Below are 19,532 nucleotides of genomic sequence, written 5' to 3' on the forward strand. Positions count from 1 at the left end.
ACAAACTACTTGGAAAACCATTAAATGCTCTTTGCCACGTGCTGTTCACTCAGGTTGCAGCAATCAAATTTTGTTTTACTCAGTAGGATCCCAGACACAGCAACTTGAATGATGCTGTAGGAAGGGAAGAACGAATGACAAGAAAATGGCCCATTTAGAGGTTAAAAGGAGGCAGGGAGGGGGTATGAGAAGGAAATTAAATCGGGTATCAAGGGGCTTAGTAAGACCACCGTGAGGCGGGTTGAAGAGCCTTGCACCTCAGATAAAAGAGGACAGTGATGTCCCTTCCTAACTCGTGGGCCTGCTGAACCAGGGTCAGGCACGTAAAGGGTTTCAAAAAATATAAAGGAAGATGATGCGATTACTTCTACTAACGGTTTGTTAGCAATTTCTCGTGAATGTATGGAACGATGGCCGCTACCTTCACGTGTTATGGACTGGACTGTGTCACCCCCTCGCCTGAATTTCTATCCGAAGCCCAAACCCCTAGTCTGACTGTACTTGGAGAGAGGGCCTTTAAGGAAGAACTGAGGTTAAATGAGGTCATGAGGGTGGGCCCTGATCCAGTGGGACTGATTTTCTTATGAAAAGAGGAAGAGACACCAGGAGTGTGCGGGCCCAGAGGAGAGGCCGTGTGAGGACACAGCCAGAAGGCAGCCGCCTGCAAGCCAAGGAGGAGGCCTCACCAGAAACCAACCCTGCTGGCACCTTGACTCTGGACTTCCAGCCTCCAAAACGGTGAGGAAATGCATTTCTGTTGCTTAAGTCACCCAGCCTGCAGTATTTTGTTATAGCAGCCCAGGTAAACTAATACAAATGTTATCTCATATAATCCTCATTATAACAACATCATCCACACTTTCAGATAAAGAAATAGAAGCACAGAGAAGTTAAGCAACTTGACAAAAGTTGCACAGCTATTCAGTAGTGGAACTGGAATTGAATCCAAGCGATCTGATTCCAGGGCCCAGGTTCCTAACTGCTGATGGAATGTGACATAAGGTAATGTCATTAACACCCACAGTGGTACAAAATGGATGCTTTTATCAGAAAAGCCCACAGCAGATACCAACTTCTACATCTACCATGTGCAATGGATTTCTAATTTTAGTCCCCCTCTGCTCCTCCTCCCATCATCCAAACAGTAAGTATCTATGGGAGCTGATCTATCTCAAGTAATCTGAGGCTTGGGGGATCTGCAAATAAGCCAATGAGGTCCGTGTTCTCCTGGGGTTTCTGCGCTGGTGAGGAAAGCCAGCCGACAACTGAACAGTACAAGGCACACTGATAAGCGCAAAGACAAAAATAAAACCAGAAGTTGTGGTGACAGCTCAGGGCTAGACTGGTCCCCTCCTCCACAGCCAGCTACTGGGTGCAAGCTATGGAACAACCACGAACAGGACACGGCTCTGAATCCTGGGGGAACTCCTAGTGCCCGCGTGGTGCTGGCAGGCCCCAGACTCAGTACCCCAGCCACCATGTTCCTTCCTCTGTAAAATGAGGCCTTGCTCTAACACTCTAGTACTGCTTTGATTAAGTCAGGAAGTACCTTAGGCAATACTGACCCAACCTAGTTATTAGGTGTAATGGAAATAATAAATACTGTAATGAAATGTATTCTCTAGGGTATTCCTGAAGTTTTACAGTGAGAGGTACAAAGGCGGCAGGAAGAAAGGAGGGAGAGGAAGGGGTCATTTAACTGCATCTGCACAGACTTTAGCTGTGACAGTAATGTTCATTTCAGCCATCACTGGGCGCTGATCACGTAATAGCACAGTGGTGGTCAGACATGCCCCTTCTCTACCAGGGAGGGCACATGAATAACAGAGTTTGGGCTGCAAAACGGAAACTTAAGGTCAATAACAAGGGAGGGTCAGGGGGCTGTACAGAAATTAAGACATTGGATAAAAGTGACAAAATTATGGATTCTTTTCCCCTGGAGAGCTTAATTAACGAAAGATGGTGGATCTTGGTTTGGCCTTACCCAGAAACAGAAAGACAAACAGTGACTCGCCAAGGGATGCCTTGGCACCAGGGGGCTCTGAGAGTTAACCTCACACCCCGCCTCCCGCACCCCCTGCCCCTGGGGCAAGAGCAGCACCACTTCCTACCTGCAGCATTTCAGGGTGGCCGTGTGTGCGAAGAAAGAACACTCCCAAAGTGCCACCAGGAAGCCCCGTGATGGGAAAGAATGAGGCAAACTGCACTAGAGGAATAAGGACCAACTCACTGACGACAGGGAATCACGGAGAAGCAATCAAGTTTGAAACACCACTCGCCTTTCTGTGCTACAACACAGACTAGGCACAGGGAAGACCCACACGAACGCGGTCAACTGACTGCGCTGTCGGACTTACAGGGTCACTCTGATGATCAGGGTGGACCTTTAGAGTAGAGTATGTGATTTAATAATCTGGCCCAACAAATAACACAGGCCTCAAACAATAAGACCTGAAACTGACAGTTACTAGTGGTAAGTGTAACAAGATTGGAATCAACAGTTCATCATTTCTTTTAAAGCCTTAAGTGAAGAGTGGTGAGGGAAGGGGGGAGGGGGAGGGGAAGGGGAGGAAGGGAGAGGAATACTTACTATACTGTATAAACCACTGCATACATTTGTATTTAAAGGCCAGAATTCAGTTAGCAACAGACATAGAATAAGTTCACTGGCAAACGCTTGTGGACACATTCACAGAGCGTCCGAATCACTGTAACTACTAGCATTTGGAGTATCTTACGTGTACACTTATAGTTTATGCTTTTCTCCACTCTGATTTCTTCTGTTATGGGGAGATGAGCTGCCAAAAAAAAATCTGTTAGGGAAATTTCAGATGCTTGTGGATGCTTAACGTCTGTCTTGGGAACCCCTGGTGCCTGAAAGAGCCTGAGCAATTATATTCGCCCCAGCCATGTGTGCTCAGACACCAAGGCGCTCACCACCAGCACCGACACCACTCCTGGAGCCACGTCATTCCCCGTAGCATCCTGTGGTTTGACTTCAACACCGAGAAAGCGGGAGCCCTAGTCCCTGCTGTAACACCGATAGTTTCAGCACTGTCTGCTGCTTCCTCAGATCTCTCTGCGAGTGTCTGGAGTTTTAAAGGGTCCAACTCTGATAAAGTGACACAGAAAACCAAATCCAACTCCGGGACACATGCACACGGATTCCACGCACAGCTTCCATCTGGACCCCCGAGGCTGGAACAGTCCTCTTACCTTTGTCATAGATCTCCTTCAAGACTCCTCGTTTTATCAGCTCCTCTCTGCTTTGCCTCATTGATATTTTCCTTTCCAGGGCTACAAGCAAAACACAGGGAAGCAGGTGTAAACAGGTAACAAAGACGTGTTTAAAAAGCATCCTATTTTAAGAAGTACTGAAATGCAACGTATGGAAAAACTTCTGTAAATTATACTTTACTAATGGAAGCTAATGATAGCAGTTAACATTTCTGATACAATCATCAGCATTTTAATCCGATTATTTTATTTAATCTTCAAAACAATCAAATTACTCAGGAGATAGGCATTTTTATTTCACTTTATTTAAATGCAGCAGGTGACGGAGGAAACTGTAGCAGAGGGGACTCAACAAACTCCTGGAGGCACACTGAGAAGCGGGTCTAGAATTCAAAGCCAGAAACGCTACTCTTGATCTTGGCGACATACCTATCTTCCTGTGTATGGCCTTTCCTCATAGGTAGGACTTCTTTTTTAATTACCTAATTCATCTAGATCACATCTCACTGAGGATTCTGTTGCTTCTTGACTATTAAACAAATGACGTGAAAGTATCTCCTAAAAAGTTCCCTGGATTGGTACCCGGGTCTCCAAGAAGAGCCTGGGGGGCAGTGGGAGACCTCTGTGGGACAGCCACCCACTGCTCTCCTCTCTTAGGCTCCAAGCAAGGAAATGAACTGCTTGGTTCCCAGATGCACCTCCACCGTGACCCAGCCACTCACCAGAGCCGATCGCTCAGGCAGGTGGGGGATGAAGGAGGAAGAGGGAGCGTTTCCTCTCAGATCAGTGGGCGTGACGGAGGGCAAGTCAAGTGGAAACAGAGCCCTGGAGTGGGGACGTGAGGGGCTGCACCAAAGGGCAGGACCGTGGCTCAGGGTAGGGCAGGGGAAATCAGCAGAGCCTGCAGAAGAAGGCTGTTCTGGCAGCTGACATTTCAGTAAACACCGAGCGGAGGAGGTGAGAGGTGACTGCGGTTGCTTTTGCAGCTTGAGCCTCTTCACATCCTTTGGATACACAGTTATTCAGGGAGAACAAAAAAGGTCCAGTTATAAAATAAGGAAACTAAGTCATGCAGACAAGTTTAGATACAGATTAACATACACTTCTCATTAGAATTTAGTGCAAATAATATGAGTAAGAACTAGAAAGAAGGCAAAGAAATGAAAGTCATGATTGTAACTCTGTTACCCGCTTGCTGTGTAACCTTCATCAAGTCACCTGGCTAGCCTGGGAAAACAGTGGTGCCTCAGCCCCAGCCACTCTGATTTAATAGGTCCAGGTTGGACCTGACGTCTATATGGTAATAAAAAGCTCTCTGGGTTATTCTCAGGCATTTCAAGGCTGAAAACCACTGACTCCGTAACTTGGAACTCACTGTTTTAAAAATGCATCCTAACTCCCTCCTTTAGATTACAGCGAACTAAGTGGCATGAGAAGGAAAAATTAATGTTAGGTTAGGTTGTCCTAGCAGGTAGCTTACTGAGAATGTATTAATAATAAGATAGATATTTATAAATATATACACACAGAAGTGAGGGCAGGAAGGCTGGAAGGAAGGACAAGGGTTAGAGGTGGGTGTGAACCAGGGGAGCTCTGCGCATTTGGGGAGATAAAGGAGTTGTATGCTCAGAACCAAAGGACACGATAGGGTGGGAAGAGGGCAGAAGGGTGTTCTTGTGCAGGAGACGGATGCCTGGGGAAGGGAAAGGGAAGTGTGTGCAATTAGGTTAGAAAGTTCTGCTTGATTTTTTTTAAAAAGATTTGCTGGGCAGCAAAGTGGGAAAGACTGAACAGACAAGGTGAAGAAAGGTGCTTTGCCATCCTGCATTGAACCACGTAAATGAATCGATTTCTCTTCAAAGAAATGAGACGTCCCAGGGGCTTTTCAAAACTACGGACTAAGTGTAAGGACCGGACCCACAGCACGAAGGGAAGGGTCTGCAGCGAGGCGGGTGGAGCCCTGGGCGTGGAGGTCCAAGATCTCAAGCATCAGCAGAACATGGACATCTTTCAGGACGACCCCTCAGCCATCTGGACCTCAGCTGTCTCTGCGTACGCATTCAACAACTGAGGACCACCTGCCTGCAGTGAAAGGCACCACGCCAGGGGCTGGACATGACAGTGACCAAAGGGACAGTCCTTGCTCTCACAGAAATTATAGACTAATGTGTGATTTAGTCATCAAATTATAATATTACCTAATGTATGATTGCAAACTGAGATTGCAAATTGAGTCTTCTTAAAAGAAGACATGGTTCCATCAGAGCATGTGATAACCTCCTCCACTGGGGGGTTAGAAAAGGCTTTTCTGAGGCAGAGACCCCAGGCTGAGTTTAAAGACCAATATACTTTATGTCAGCCCAGAGTGGTCAGGTAGGGGCTGAGGAAACACTCCAGACATAGCACGCTGGGTAACTGCTCCCGATGGAGGAATCACGGTGCCCTGGACAAACACAAAGCAAGCAGGTGTGACTGTACCATCAGCATCAGGTCCAGAATGATGGCTGGAGATGCGGCCAGAGAGGCAGAGGTGCTGGGCTATGCAGGGCCTTACTGATCAGGTTATTGTGAAGGAAATGGGAAGAAATGATCAAATTTGAGTATTTGAAAAATCAACGTCCACTTTGGCGTGGAGGACGGATCGGAGGGAAGCCAGTGACTAGGTGGCTTCAAAAGGCGAGGCAGAAGATAACAGGAGCTACACTAAGATGCTGAAGACAGAGGTGGAGACAAAGGATGCACTCAAGACATGTGAAGCTGGCGGTGTTGCCACCACTTGAAGTTAAAGTCTAAGTGTAGGATGTGCAGGAAAGAGAGGGGTCAAGGACGACTTCTTAATTCACGACTTGAATAGCTGAATGGACAGTGGTGGTGATTACTACGGTAGGGTAATCAGATGAAAATCAGGCGTGGAGGGAGGATGCTGCACTCAATGTTAGCCACATCCGAGAGGAGATACCAAGTGTGTGCTGGGAAATGCGACGGAAAGCTTCATGAATCAGGGATGGGAAGTTCAATGAGACTGTCCTGTACGGCATGGACCTTGCTAGACCCTTTCATGCACTAGTGCTTCTCAAATTTTTCCATGGAAACACTCCTAATAGCAAAGGAGTAATGCCAGGGGCTCCAAGGGGATGACTGAAGTTGCCTGTCTCAAGCATGCCATTTTTTAAAAATGCATTTAGTTTTTCCTTAAAGATAAAGGTGGACTTCATATAATAAATCTGCTCTTATTTAACTAAAGTACCCCCAACCTTACACACACACCAATTTCCAACTTTAATTGACACTCTGGGAAGAGATGGCTTATTCATTCTTGGACTTGGTCCATTTCCTACTGCAGAAGTAGATGTGCCCAGAGAGGATACACAGATCATTCTGGGCAAGGCAAGATGTCATGTCATTTAACCTAATCTTCACCACAATCCTGTGAAATGTTATTCCCATTTTACAGATGCGGTACCTGAGGCCCAGCAAAACAAACTGGCTCACAGTCACAGAGCAATACATAGAAGAGCAGAAACAGATTTTGAAGCCTGTTTTCCCCTCTATACCACATTTTTGAGGAGATCATTGTAATGTATATAGGCTCTAAATATGATCTAATGTATAAAGCTTTAAAAATGAAAGGCAATTTTATTACTAGTTTATTTGGAGCTGAAAGTCACGGTAAAATGACATAACCACACTTTGTATCCAGGAATGACCTCTTTCCAGGCACTCTTGACTTACTATCTCTATTAACAATGTAAGCAGGATGCCTTTCTGCTAATCTTACTTTCAGCAGTTCTTCCAAAGTTAGAGCTAGTTTAACTGGGGCCAAAGACACAAGCCCACCACCACTCCTGGAAGTGAAATAAAACAGGCCCTCCAGCGCAGAAGGACTGATCATCTGAGCCATAAACCCCGGGGGGAGGTGGGGGAGAGGATTCAATGTGGGGGAGGAAGGAAAATATAACCGTTTCCTTGTCACCAACCAAGGCTAGGTCCGATTCTCCCTCTCCAACAACTCTGAATTTGGGTAGAACAGAGACCAAAAAATGGGGAGAAGAGATTATGAAAAGTTACAGAAGTCAGAAGGAGAGGGGCAATGCATCAGGGAAGAGAAGCTGTAATGCATACTGCACCTGTCCAAGGGTAACAGGGATGAATCAGGTAAGGGAGCGCCGAGGCGTGACAGGGAGCTGATTAACCGGGCAGTGTTGGGCTCTGGGGGATGGGAAATGGAAGTTAACAGAACAAAACTATTCATCTCAAAACAAACAAACAAGCAAAAAAAAAAAACCCCAACAAAACCCTGAAAAATTGCCTCATTAGACTGGTGGCAGAAAGCATATGAATAGGTAACATTTTCATACAAAAGAAAAATAAAGTCATTAAGGACTTCCTTTCAAACAAGAAAATCTATTATATAAAGATCACTCACTCTAATGTTATTCAGTCACTAAAGCCCAAGGCAGTTTAAAAGCCGAGTGACCACACGTAGGAATGTTCTGGTATAAATTTTTTGGTTATAAAACTGGATCGTGGTGATGGCTGCACAACTCTCCAATTTTACTAAAATCATTGAGTGGTATTCTTACGAGTTGATTTTACATTATGTAAGTTTTAGCTCAATCAAGCCATTAAGAAACGAAAAAAAAAAAAAAGTGACCACAAAGGAAAATTCTCAACAAGGGCAAAAACATCAATTCAAAACAAAAGCAGTAAATCTGAGCAGATGATTAAATGAATGAATTTTAAGGCTACAGGAGGCAAGGGGACAACGTTAAAATACAAGGATTAGAAATATAACATACAAAGGCAAATTTCTAAAAACAACAATTTCTTTTTTTAATCTCTAACACAGTGGAACCAACATAGAAAAAGCAGGGAGCCGATTCCCCTCAAAAATGAAAACACAGCTCAGATGGTGACAACGCAACTCCTTGGGTCTTTAGAAAAGGACCAAATTTCCAGGCTGCAGTAAATGCAAGACACTGCAGTAGGCTTTTGAGATGGTCCTGTTGCAACTGAAACATCAAAACGAGATCACACAGACCAGCAAATGTGTAAAGGCTACTGCAGGGACATCCAGTCTGAAATGCTACGCCACATGCGAAACAGCCTGAAGAGGAAAAGGGAAAAACATGGCTGACTTGCTTTTACAGGCCAACAAAGAATTAGCTGAGTAAGTCCAAACACATTTTTAAAAGCTTCACCTAGTCCTCTTTCTTGTCTGAAATGAGTGAGAGACTTGGCAATTATTTTATCAAAAATGGCCTAAAATGACCCCCAAAAACCACATTCCTCAAAGGTTGGCCTCTCCAAGGAAGGCTCTCCAAGTTTGTCATTAAATAAAATATTAGTATAAAAACCATGTAGAAAACCTTGAAAGGCATAGCTTTTCTTCTAGTTTATCGCCACCTACTACTGATCATGCCTTTTTATTTTCTGTAGCTCTGATCTGTTGACATCTTGCTGATCCTGGAGAGACTGCCCCTCCCAAGTTAACCAGCTCCTACAGATAGTAAATGACGCGCCTGTGGGGCTGCCTTTCATATGCAAACCAAGCAGTCCAAGGGCCCTACCCTCAACTACCTCCAGCATGGAGTTTTTACACTACAGGCCACAGTTGCCCGCCCTAGTCACCCCAGGGACAGGTACCAGACAACCAGAGACAGTTCTTATGCCCTAGGGCCCACTAAAATGATTCAAACTAGCCAGGTAAGCCTGCTTACCCTGTCCTGCCCATTTCTCCCAGTGGAAACCACAATAAAGGCTCTGCCCCACATTTTCCTCCCATTCTTTCTGCCTCCTGACTGACCCTGGTGCTTCCACATATGGCCCTCCGTGGCCTGCTGTGACCTCTTCTCTTGGGATCTGTAACTGTGACAAAGTCTCTCAAACAATGGCGGTTGTCTCTTGATTTGCTGGCCTCACCACACCTGAATAGTAACAAAACCTGAATCTTAAAACACATGCCCTGCACTGGTTTATAAACAAAGGTAAACACTAGTGGGGGTTCCCACAGCTTTATGCTCCATTCTGTTGCTCTGAAGTCTGTTTACATGTGACCAGGTGCTTTGGTAAGGAGAAGCCTGGTGAAGGACTGATTCTCAACAGTAAATTCCACCAAAGCTGGGAGACCAACTCTGGTAAGAGAGTGACAGCGGCTCTAATCGCTTTTGTAAACTCTTCTTCTGAGACACCATTGCCATCGATGCCGTATTTGCTAAAAGCCAGTGTTCCATCATCTCCCCCTAATTATTTTTTCAGTCTCCCTATCCACCTAGGTTTGGGCTAAGCCAAAAAAGTCCTATGCTTCTTTGACATCTTTGATAAACTTAAAACAGGCATCTTGGATGGGTTTGTTCTGCTTAGTGAATGCCTGGGTTGGATGAACTTGTTAAAAATAACTAGGACAATCCTTTTATTTTTTTGTAAATGCACACACACACATACACACACTTTAATTTTTTTTATTTATCAAATACATGAAAACACTTTCACTGTAAATAATTCAAGAAATAGAAAAACTCCTTTTTCACTGTCCCTCCTTCCATAGACCAAACTCATCAAATCTACTGCCCTTCTCTGATATTTTTATTTTCTCTATCTTTTCTTTCCTCCCTCCCTCTCCCCGCCTCTTTCCCACACACTCCTACACTACGTATAAATACAGATTTTATGACCACAAATGGGATCATTCTGTTTGTACTGTTCTGCAACTCTTTTCCCGTCTCATTCATCCATGTTTTAGGGATCTCCCATCAGTACCTACAGCAACATCTCAGTAGCTTCAAGTACCGTATACCATGACATGGGATGTAAGTGCCATAACTTATTTTGTCATTGGCAATTGAAGGAAATTTAAGCCGCTTCACATTTTTGGCCTGAAACTTTTGCTCCCGTGAATATACCTGCTCAGATACCCATGTGAACAAGTACAAGAATTTTTCTAGAATCTATCACTAGACTTACAGTTGCTGGGCTCCCAGTATTGCACTTTACTCCCAGGACAGTATAAAGTACTCTTACATTCTATAAAATGAGGAAAGCGGGGCGGAATGTAGTATTGATGCTTTTTTAGTTATCTGGTTCTTCTCAGAGTACCAGAACAGGGAGTTGTTCAGATGTTTCTCCAGGATAATCTATCTCTGTTGAATTCCCTACGCAACTGCCTTTAAATTACATAGACGTCTGAAGGGGGGTAAAAACAATTGAGAAATGATGAAATCTGCAGTAGCTGACTGCATAGTCTTACACCTTGAGTCGTTAAAACAGTCAACCTGCAAGTAAGAACTGTAGCTTTCATCCCTTTGGAATTTTACAACCCCAGTGAAAGTGAATTTAGGCTAGAGATCTACCGTGACAAATGGAATGAACCTCCAGAACTGGAACCTATCTCTACTTCCCATCTGACATCATAAATAAGGAGGATTATGAATATGATGCAACAGCCATAGCCTAGAAGGACGCAGCATGAAACAATCAGCCACATTTACACTGTCTCCTGAGAACAGGCTCCCATTTTTTTTTTCAAGATGAAAAGACTCTTTCAAAATTAAATCTATACATACAATATATGAAGAGGAGAAAAGAGAGCAAGGATCTGATGGAGTAGGATAAACTTGGAGGCCTTCCATTTCGAAAGATCAGATGGCAAATGCCAGTTGATCTTTTATTTCATAAGGAAATCAATGAGAAAACAAGGCTGTCAATCTAAATCCCTTGTTGGGAAATAAGCAGAAAAGAATGCAACTCTGAATGTCTAGTTTCAGACAGAATAATATGACAAATACATTCAAGACGAAGTCGTGTTAATCTAGAAGCAATCTGGGGGGCACCAAGTATTGTGACTTTTACCAACTCAGATGATGTTCAGGAGTCCCAGGAGTATCTCAGCATTTTGCTACATGTAAAGTAACTAGGCAAGAAGGTTTTTAACTGGATTATCTAAAGCTTTCTGAACTACTCATTCAAAATGAAAAGTACCTTTAGAAATATTTGGCAGTTAAGGTCAAGTGATCCTCAAAATCAGAGAGGCTAACCAGTTTGGAATTTTTTTTTTTCCCTGTAAAAATCTAAACCACGTGGAAACATCTAAAAGAGAGATGTGTGATGAAGCGTTAAGTGTCCTCATCACACGATAATAAGCAATGATCCTGATTCCTCCCATTATTAAAGTGTGAACTTCAACGAAGGTCCAAGTGGAGGGTGTGCATGAACAAAGTTCCTCATCCCCAACGTAGTAACCCACCTGCTGAACTTGTGCAGTGCTGAGTAGCTACCTTAGATGAACTCTTCGCGGCCCACGAGGTAGGAGATGGGACTGTTTATCTACTGTTGTTTGTGATGACATCCAAGTCATGTAGGTCAGCACTTTCCACAGTGTGTTTAGCAGGACAGCAACCCCCAGAGATGCTTGGAGGACAATGATTTGGGGAAATGTGTGTGCCACCTGAGACGCGTAGTGTTCATTAGCAGCAGAGGGCCTTGGTTTAACCCAGTGTTTCTTCCAAATTCATTTGACAATATGATCCTTTTTTTTTTTTTTTAATGGAGTACGAGGGGACTTTCTTCACTCTGAGGAGAATCTTCTGGGAAACACTGACCTAAGCACCAGGTTGCGGGAAGCAAAAGTGATGTTTTGTTGTAAAAAGGAATCAGGGAAGTCAGCTCTTCTAACTCAGCAGGGACACAGAGAGGCCAAGATCTTTTGTAAAGAGCTATCCGGCCAATGTTTGCATCAATCACAACTGAGAACCCAAAGTCCTATAATATTAAATGAACAAGGCATGACTGACCAGAAAGATCCTAACAGAGCAAAGTGATCAGCCATCTACCTCCCTGTCCTCCTGTGGTCCTGGCAGAAACTTCAGATGGCAGAGGTCTGCATTCCAATGAGCTCCTCGATGGGCCAGCCCGCCATCCAGCCCCCAGATAAGTAAAGACTAGACTTAAACCGTGATCAGCTCAATACCACATAGTAGCTGTCCAAAATAACAATCTTGGTTTTGACATAATTGATATTAGGTACTTCTTCCTAACAGTTATGCACAGTATAATTTCCTCTGGAGTCAGAGAGCATGAGAGTAGCACTACGTCACCAGCACAGACGAGGTGATTTATTTCCCCTCTTACTGTGGGAGAGGTGCCGGCAGCCAGCTTCACCCAGTGATGAAGTGCGTGAGAAAAAGGATCACAGACTCATTTTAAGCTGCAAGTTGTGCTGTTTAAAGCACATTCTTCGTGGATCTTGATCCAATCCTGGTCTGAACAAACTAGCTGTAAAAGCATTTTGGGGTCAGTTGGGAAAATATAAATATGGACTGGATATTAGATGATGTTAGGGAATTATTCTTAGTTTTGCAATATTTGATAACAATCTTGGGTTTATACAGGATATTTTCCTGAGTATTTATTGATGAATTATTAGAGCTGTCTGCAATCTACCTTAAAACACATCAGGGGGAAAAAATACGGCCAAATCTTAGTAACTGTTAGGTGATGGCTTTATCACGAAACAATTGTACAATAATACTCTACAATTCTCTCAGTGTCTCTTAATGTTTGAAAAATTTTCAAAATAAAAAGTAAAACACACAAAATGAATCTTTCAAGTAATGTTCAGGGAAAAAAGCAAGACAGACAGATATATTGTGATTCCATTTCCATCAAATTCAAACTCTGGCAAAACTACATGTGTGGTTTAGAGATGCACCTCTCTCAACTTACAAGCTACAAAGAAAAGGGTATTTTGACAACAAAAAATTAGGACAGTGGCCACATCTGGTTGGGAGGGAATCTCTCAGGCACATTCAGGAGCTTCCGGGCACTGTCAATATGTATATGTATTTTTTCTGATTTGGCAGCAGTTACATGGTGGTCATTTTATAACCATCGGTTAAACTGTACAATGATGCTTAATGCATTTTCATTTAATGTGAGTTTCATTTTCCAAAGCAAAACACTAAAACGACATTCTTACTAACTCTGCTTCTCTTTTTACTGTTGCAATGGTCTCTGAAGAGGAATAAAAAACCCAGTCACCATATAATGAAATGACATCGCTGGCCAGCAGACTAACTCCTGCTAATGAAAGAAGGTGCAATTATAAGGCAATAAAAGCCACAAGTCCCTTCCTGGTCATTTATTCAAATAGGTTGGATTATGAGTATAGAAGGATAGCTCTTTATGCCTGCAAGTCTCTTAGCAGGACAGGGACCCGAAGTTTCACGGGGAGAAAGTTGGCAGGAAGTTTTAGAGGTGAGAAATTTTGCAGAAGTTAGGATTCTGATTTTTGGAAACAAGGTGGACTGTTGTTGGAGTGATCAGGAAGAAGCAACTAAGGGGAGAGTGGTTTTGCGAGGATCAGACTCAACAGTGGGAAGGCACTGAGGAAAGCTGATGTTATATTTGCAGATTCCAACTTCTCTCTCTCTTTACCTCAATCTGCACAGGAAACTTCAGTCCAAGTTCTAACAGAGCAACCATCAGTTTTCTCTTCTGAGGTTGACAGGACACAAAAGAAGTAAGTCCTTCTCCATTTACTGGTCCCCTCTTATGGGAACCTGGTAGGACATGATTTAATCAAACTAAGATCTGAAAAACAATTTATGTTGAGCCCTGTTTACAACCTTCACTTTGTCCTTTCACCCATATTCCACCTATTCCGAGAGACGTTTTCATTAAATGTGAAACAGGTGGCCTTAGAGTGATAGAGAAGGCAATGTGATCGAAGTGTTTATGTTAGAAATAAAGGTTCAGTGCTTTGGGGTTTGCTTCTGTGACTTGTAGGAAAGTGTGTAATAACATCTTATGTTTTTCTGATGGTGCACAGAGCCACAATTCACATTTCCACCGTGTTCCCTGCTACCTCTAGCAACCTCTCAACACAGGAATAAAAAGAAAAGTCATTGATTTAGAGCTAGTTAAGTGAGTTTCTCTTCCAGATGTAGGAAGCATAATGCTGTACTGTATTTCATTCCAGACACCTAATTATTATTGATCGCTTTATGAGAGAAGTGTACTGCCTGAAGCACTGAAGAATGGAAATCTGAAATCCTGCCCAGAACAGCTTAACACCCCAGCTACCACCTGTTACCTCAAAGATAATAGGGTCCTTGTTCAAAGGGTTTTGAGGAGCCAAGTTAATGGAAATAAGGTCTCCTGCTTCATTGCTTGTTTTTCCACTCATGGGCAGATCAACTCTGCTGACATGAAGTCTTTTAAAGGCAGTGTTAAGAGGTTTAGGCTTTAAAATCTTAGTTCTCTGACACTCTGTAAGACAGAGAAAGATGTCAGCGTTAGATGGAGGGTTTTTATTTGCTCTTATTAACCACGGTCAGAACTAAAGTCAACTAATGATTTTGAACACAAATTTTAAAACTCTTAACTATGTGTATTTATGTCAAAGTTCTTCTCAGACAAACGTTTTGCCTGAAAGGGACATTCTGTGTGAAGTCCTGATTGCGCCCTTCCATTGCCATGGTAACACCGTGCATTAGGAGCTGCTCTGTGTGCTTTTCATGTAGTACTTTACGTAAGTTCCAAAACAACTCCAGAGAGTTGGTACTACTATCTCCACTTTTCAGACAAAGAAGATGTGAAGTAACTTGCCCAAGGTACAAAACTGGACTTGAACTCCAGCCGTGCAATTCCCGCATGTGAAGGCTGCCCATCGAAGACTTTAAAAGCTATGAATATGCCTCACAGCTTATCCAGACCATCCATAAATAAACATGTGCAGATAGGCCACAGTGCACACACAGAAGAACTAAAGATATAATTGTTGCTGTTTACTAGGCAAAATTTTGTAGCTTGTAAACTATGATCATTTCTTAAATGATTTTAAGTTTAATTGTCATCGAATGAGGTTTCACATACACAGACAAAGCATACCGCCTTGTGCACGGAACTCAATACACTGTGATGGTTTTTACGCTCACTCTGCACTTTAGGAAGAAGTTAAACTGGCCAGAGGAAACATAGAGTCACACACAAATTTATAATTTCTCTCTTCTTTTATATGCGTGGGATAAGTAATAGCCGTGTTTAGGAAGGGAGATATCTGTGCAGTTACTTCTCATCGGTCATTTCAAGTGGAGAGAACTACACAGGTAAGAAACATGCAGATTTGCTATAGATTTTGATGCCCATCCTGGAAATATTGAGCTATATCACGACTTTTACACCATAGCAGGGCAGAAATGCTCATGAAAAACAGATGTATATTACACATAATTAAATAACAAACTCTTCCAAATCTAAGAAAAAGTCCAAGTAATTTAAGAACATCCTTTCCTAGTCTGCACACCAAATATTTTTTTCACTCCTGTCTCAATCTTCTCCTTTTGCATAAAAGATGCTTCACTCAGAAACAGACAGGCTTTGGCTACTTCATCTGAGCATTTGCCAGCTAACGATAAAAACATTATGGCCAAATAGCCATTCTCTTCAAACAGGAGAACTGAAATATTAATCTGTATTATGGGGGGAAAAAATCAACCTTAAGTACTTGGATATTATCCCTGAAAAAAATCCCAGAGTGTTTGAATAGCAGGTGTGTGACTCAAATTATCTACCCAAACAGCAACTGGAAAAACTGAAAAATATAACGAGAAATCTCATAACATATGCAATGAGGAGGAGAGGTCTAGAAGCTACTCAAAGCTTTCCTTGAGGCACTGCTTGTTCTTCCAGATGCCACAAGTCCTCCCAGTTATGACAAGGCAGTGAATGTGACACGCGTCACGCTGCTCCCTTCAATGAATGCTCGGTCTTCTCCATTCATCCTTTGTGACGGCGACTTCTGAGTTTTGTTTCTGATGGGTACTTCTGTGTGTCTTTTGAAGTAACTGTAGCACGCCTAGTGAAAGCTGACAAATGTGCAACCCTTAATTCACAAATGAAAATAGCAGAATTCAATTTCTTTCATTTGCTTGAGGCTGATTCTTTATGATATCACAAATGGAAAAATTTTTTCCCCCATAAAGTTGTCCAGCAGTTTCTCAATTCTAGGGATTGACTCTCAGTGATGGGTTGATTTGAGTACATGCTGGACCACAGCAGCACTTCAGAATTCAGATTCTGAGTCTTAGTACTGTTAACCAAGCAGGACTCTACTGTCACGAGTGACCATCTGATAGCTGTAGTGGAGTTTGTAACTGCTTAACTGTAAAATGGCTGAAACGGTTTTCCTCACGCTCTTGCCGACGAGGACTGGGCTGGAGCGGCGGGGGCGGGGGGCTGCTCGGGTGATCTGCCCATGCCCCTCATTGCGCTCCCAGTACCTCAGAGACAGCAGCTGGGTGTTGTGTGCATCTTGTTTTTCATAACTCACCCCACCTACTCAAGTCTGCAGCTATTTTTAGCCCCTTATGGTTTCTCTGTGTTCTGTTGTCCCAGCCTGAGCAAACACTGCAGCAAGAGGTCTCAGGCCTCCGCCTGCCTAAACTGCTACGAGCATCTATCAGCCTGACTTTAAACTGCACAAGTCTTTCCCTAGAGCACATTTCCACAGACCCCTTGCCTAAGCCTTTGTTCCAGGCACAAGAATATTAGAAAAGTTCCAAAGCCAGAGGTGAACACCACACCCAGCAGAGGGAAGGAGACCCCTGAATCTGCAAAAACAAGGACAACTTTGCAACAAATTGTTACCCTGTATGTGATCTCTGTGGAAAACAGTGCTTTCCCTTAAACTCCTACTATAACCCCCCACCTTCTCTCCCCAGCAGGCTCACAGTCTTGGAGGCATTAGCCCAACTCCTTTGCCTGACCAAGAAATAAAGCTGCCTTTTCTACTTTATCCAAAACTCTGTCCTTGCATCTCAATTTGGCACGCAGGGTACAGAGGCCGAGTTTCAGCAACACTACCACCCGGGCTTGACTGGCGAGGGGAGGAAGTATTCGATGGCTGTGGTACTGATGGGAACCCAGTTGACAGCAATGGTGTTCAAAGGCGAAGTCAACGATCAACCCACTTTTCTTTCTTCCTTGCCAACCCACAAACAGAGGGCGTGGTGGCACCTCATCACTAAGTTAACAGAAAATCTTGCCTGAGGTTGTGTCTGTACAATATTACAGAACGAGTCACGAAAACAGATCAATCAGCTTGATTTGATTTCTCTCCCTATTAAAACATGCTGTCACCTGACAGAGCTAACTCGATAAATGAACTGCTGTGAAACCATGAAGACAGGGCCTCAACAGAAATGGTCTGGACTTTGTTACACTTTCTGTCAAAACTATTAGCCCAGGGATGCCATCAGCTTAGTATTTTTTTAATTATGGAAAAATACACATATCATTTGAAATTTACCATCTTAACCACTTCCAAGGGTACAGTTCAGTAGTGTTAAGTATATTCATATTGTTGTGTAACAAATATTTTCATCTTGTAAAACTGAAACTCTATACCCATTAAACATTGAAACTCCCCACTCCTCTCTCCCCACAGCCCCTGGCAACCACTATTCTACCTTCTGTATCTAGGAATCTGACTACTCTGGGTACCTCATATAAATGAAAGCATACAATATTTCTTTTTTGTAACTGGCTTATTTCACTTAGCAAGGTATATCCACGTTGCAGCATGTGACAGGACTTCCTTTTTAAAGCTGAATAAATATTCCATGGTCTGTATATAGCATGTTTTGTTTATCCATTTATCTGTTGATGGGCACTTGGGTTGCTTCTGCCTCTTGGCTATTGTGACTAATGCTGCTATGATCATGTGTATGCAAATAATCTCTTTGAGATTCTGCTTCAGTTCTCCTGGGTATATACCCAGAAGTGGAATGGCTGGATCATGTATGTGGTAGTTTTAAGTTTAATATTTTGAGGAACCACCATACTATTTTCCAGAGTGGCTGCACCATTTTACATTTCTACCAAGAGTGCACAAGGGCTCCAATTTCTCCACATCCTTACAACATGTTATTTCTGCCTTTTTTTTTTTAATAGCCATCCTAATGGGTGTGAGGAGATGAGCTTACCTTTAAGATGTCAAGACTCAGGGAGAGGGGAATTAATGAGAATCTAATATCTAGCATCTAATATTTGGCTATGAGCTTAAATGCTTTTAAAAGTTGCCATTTCTTCACCTCGGGTCGCAGAAATAATATAAGCTAAAGGCCTCTTTGACCCTTTGGGATTATAGGACTTGATTTCTTTATAGAGAAAAGTAGGGATAAATTTTATGGAAAGGATGAATAATAAGATTACATTTTTGGAAAAAAAAAAGGTTTGCTGTTGCTGTAATTTTTACATTATTTTCAAAAATAGAAACGTATCCATGTATCTCTTTATGATTCATGGAGGACAGTAGCTTCAATGCAAATCTGTCTCTATTTTGTGTAATGAAAGCGTTTAATTTTATGAGCCAAAGTTTCTAGTTTACAAGGAAATCTGGCTACTGGAATGCACTTGGGTCTCTTTCTTTGAAGCTTCAAAGGGCCTTGAAACAATGCTGTTCATTCAACTTGAAATCCTCAAATGAAAATTTGGGGGGAAAAATACAATTGAATTCAAAGGTAGAAAGTATGGACTCTGTAAGCTTTTCAACCCCATGTTTAAAATAGAATATATTTCTAATGCAAAGAATTAGATTGTGAATATGCAGAGCAGGTGTTGGCAAATGTTTTCTGCAAAGGGCCAGACAGCCACAGTTTTGTGGAAAGTACCCGACTCTTGTCACAGCAGCCGCAGACAGTACGCAGATGAGCAAGGTGGCTGTATTCCAATAAAACAACACTTACAAAAACAGGGTGGGAGGTGGATTTGGCCTGCGGGTCATAGTTTGCTAACCCCTGCTGTAGAAGGTCAAAGAAAAAAAACTTCAAAAATTAGTTTTCTCATAAGTTGAAGAAGGAACAAAGCTTCAAGCTCTGTGGCAAAAAAAAAAAAGGGGGGGGGAGACAAATGGCAAAATAAACCTTCCTGATATTTCTTTCAAAACTAAATGTGGAGAAAACTATAATTCGAAACAACACCTCCCACCCCAGTGTTCACAGCAGCACTATTTACAATAGCCAAGACATGGAAACCACCTCAATGTCCATCGACAGATGACTGGATAAAGATGTGGTATATTTATACAATGGAATACTGCTCGACCATAACAAAAAAGAATGAATTAATGCCATTTGCAGCCACGTGGATGGACCTAGAGTTTATCATATGAAGTGAAGTAAATTAGATAAAGAAAAACAAATATCATATGATGTCACTTATGTGTGGAATCTAAAAAACAAAATGATACAAATCCTATTTATAAACCAAAAATAGACTTACAGACATAGAAACTATGT

At 42.6% G+C, this 19,532-nt stretch overlaps 1 protein-coding gene and 1 long non-coding RNA gene across 13 annotated transcripts in view; one reads left to right on the forward strand and one right to left on the reverse strand.

Moving 5' to 3' along the window:
- Positions 1 to 19,532, reverse strand: part of PHACTR1 (phosphatase and actin regulator 1) — a 466,583-nt gene that overhangs the window by 89,607 nt on the left and 357,444 nt on the right. For all 9 annotated transcript variants that reach the window (XM_072945660.1, XM_072945664.1, XM_072945662.1 and 6 more), the window contains one exon: positions 3,217 to 3,297. In XM_072945660.1, the coding sequence (XP_072801761.1) occupies positions 3,217 to 3,297 (81 nt within the window). The remainder of the gene's footprint in view (positions 1 to 3,216; positions 3,298 to 19,532) is intronic.
- On the forward strand, positions 10,704 to 16,099 carry LOC140687800 (uncharacterized). 4 transcript variants are annotated; one of them, XR_012062367.1, is made up of 5 exons: positions 10,704 to 11,538; positions 13,252 to 13,327; positions 13,683 to 13,753; positions 14,213 to 15,341; positions 15,815 to 16,099. It is a non-coding gene; the product is annotated as an uncharacterized lncRNA (long non-coding RNA). The 4 variants fall into 4 exon arrangements; XR_012062364.1 differs by lacking the exon at positions 13,252 to 13,327; XR_012062365.1 differs by lacking the exon at positions 13,252 to 13,327 and having other exon boundaries at positions 15,925 to 16,099.

Source organism: Vicugna pacos, chromosome 20 (genome assembly GCF_048564905.1).
Source record: "Vicugna pacos chromosome 20, VicPac4, whole genome shotgun sequence".
Taxonomy (NCBI): domain Eukaryota; kingdom Metazoa; phylum Chordata; class Mammalia; order Artiodactyla; family Camelidae; genus Vicugna; species Vicugna pacos.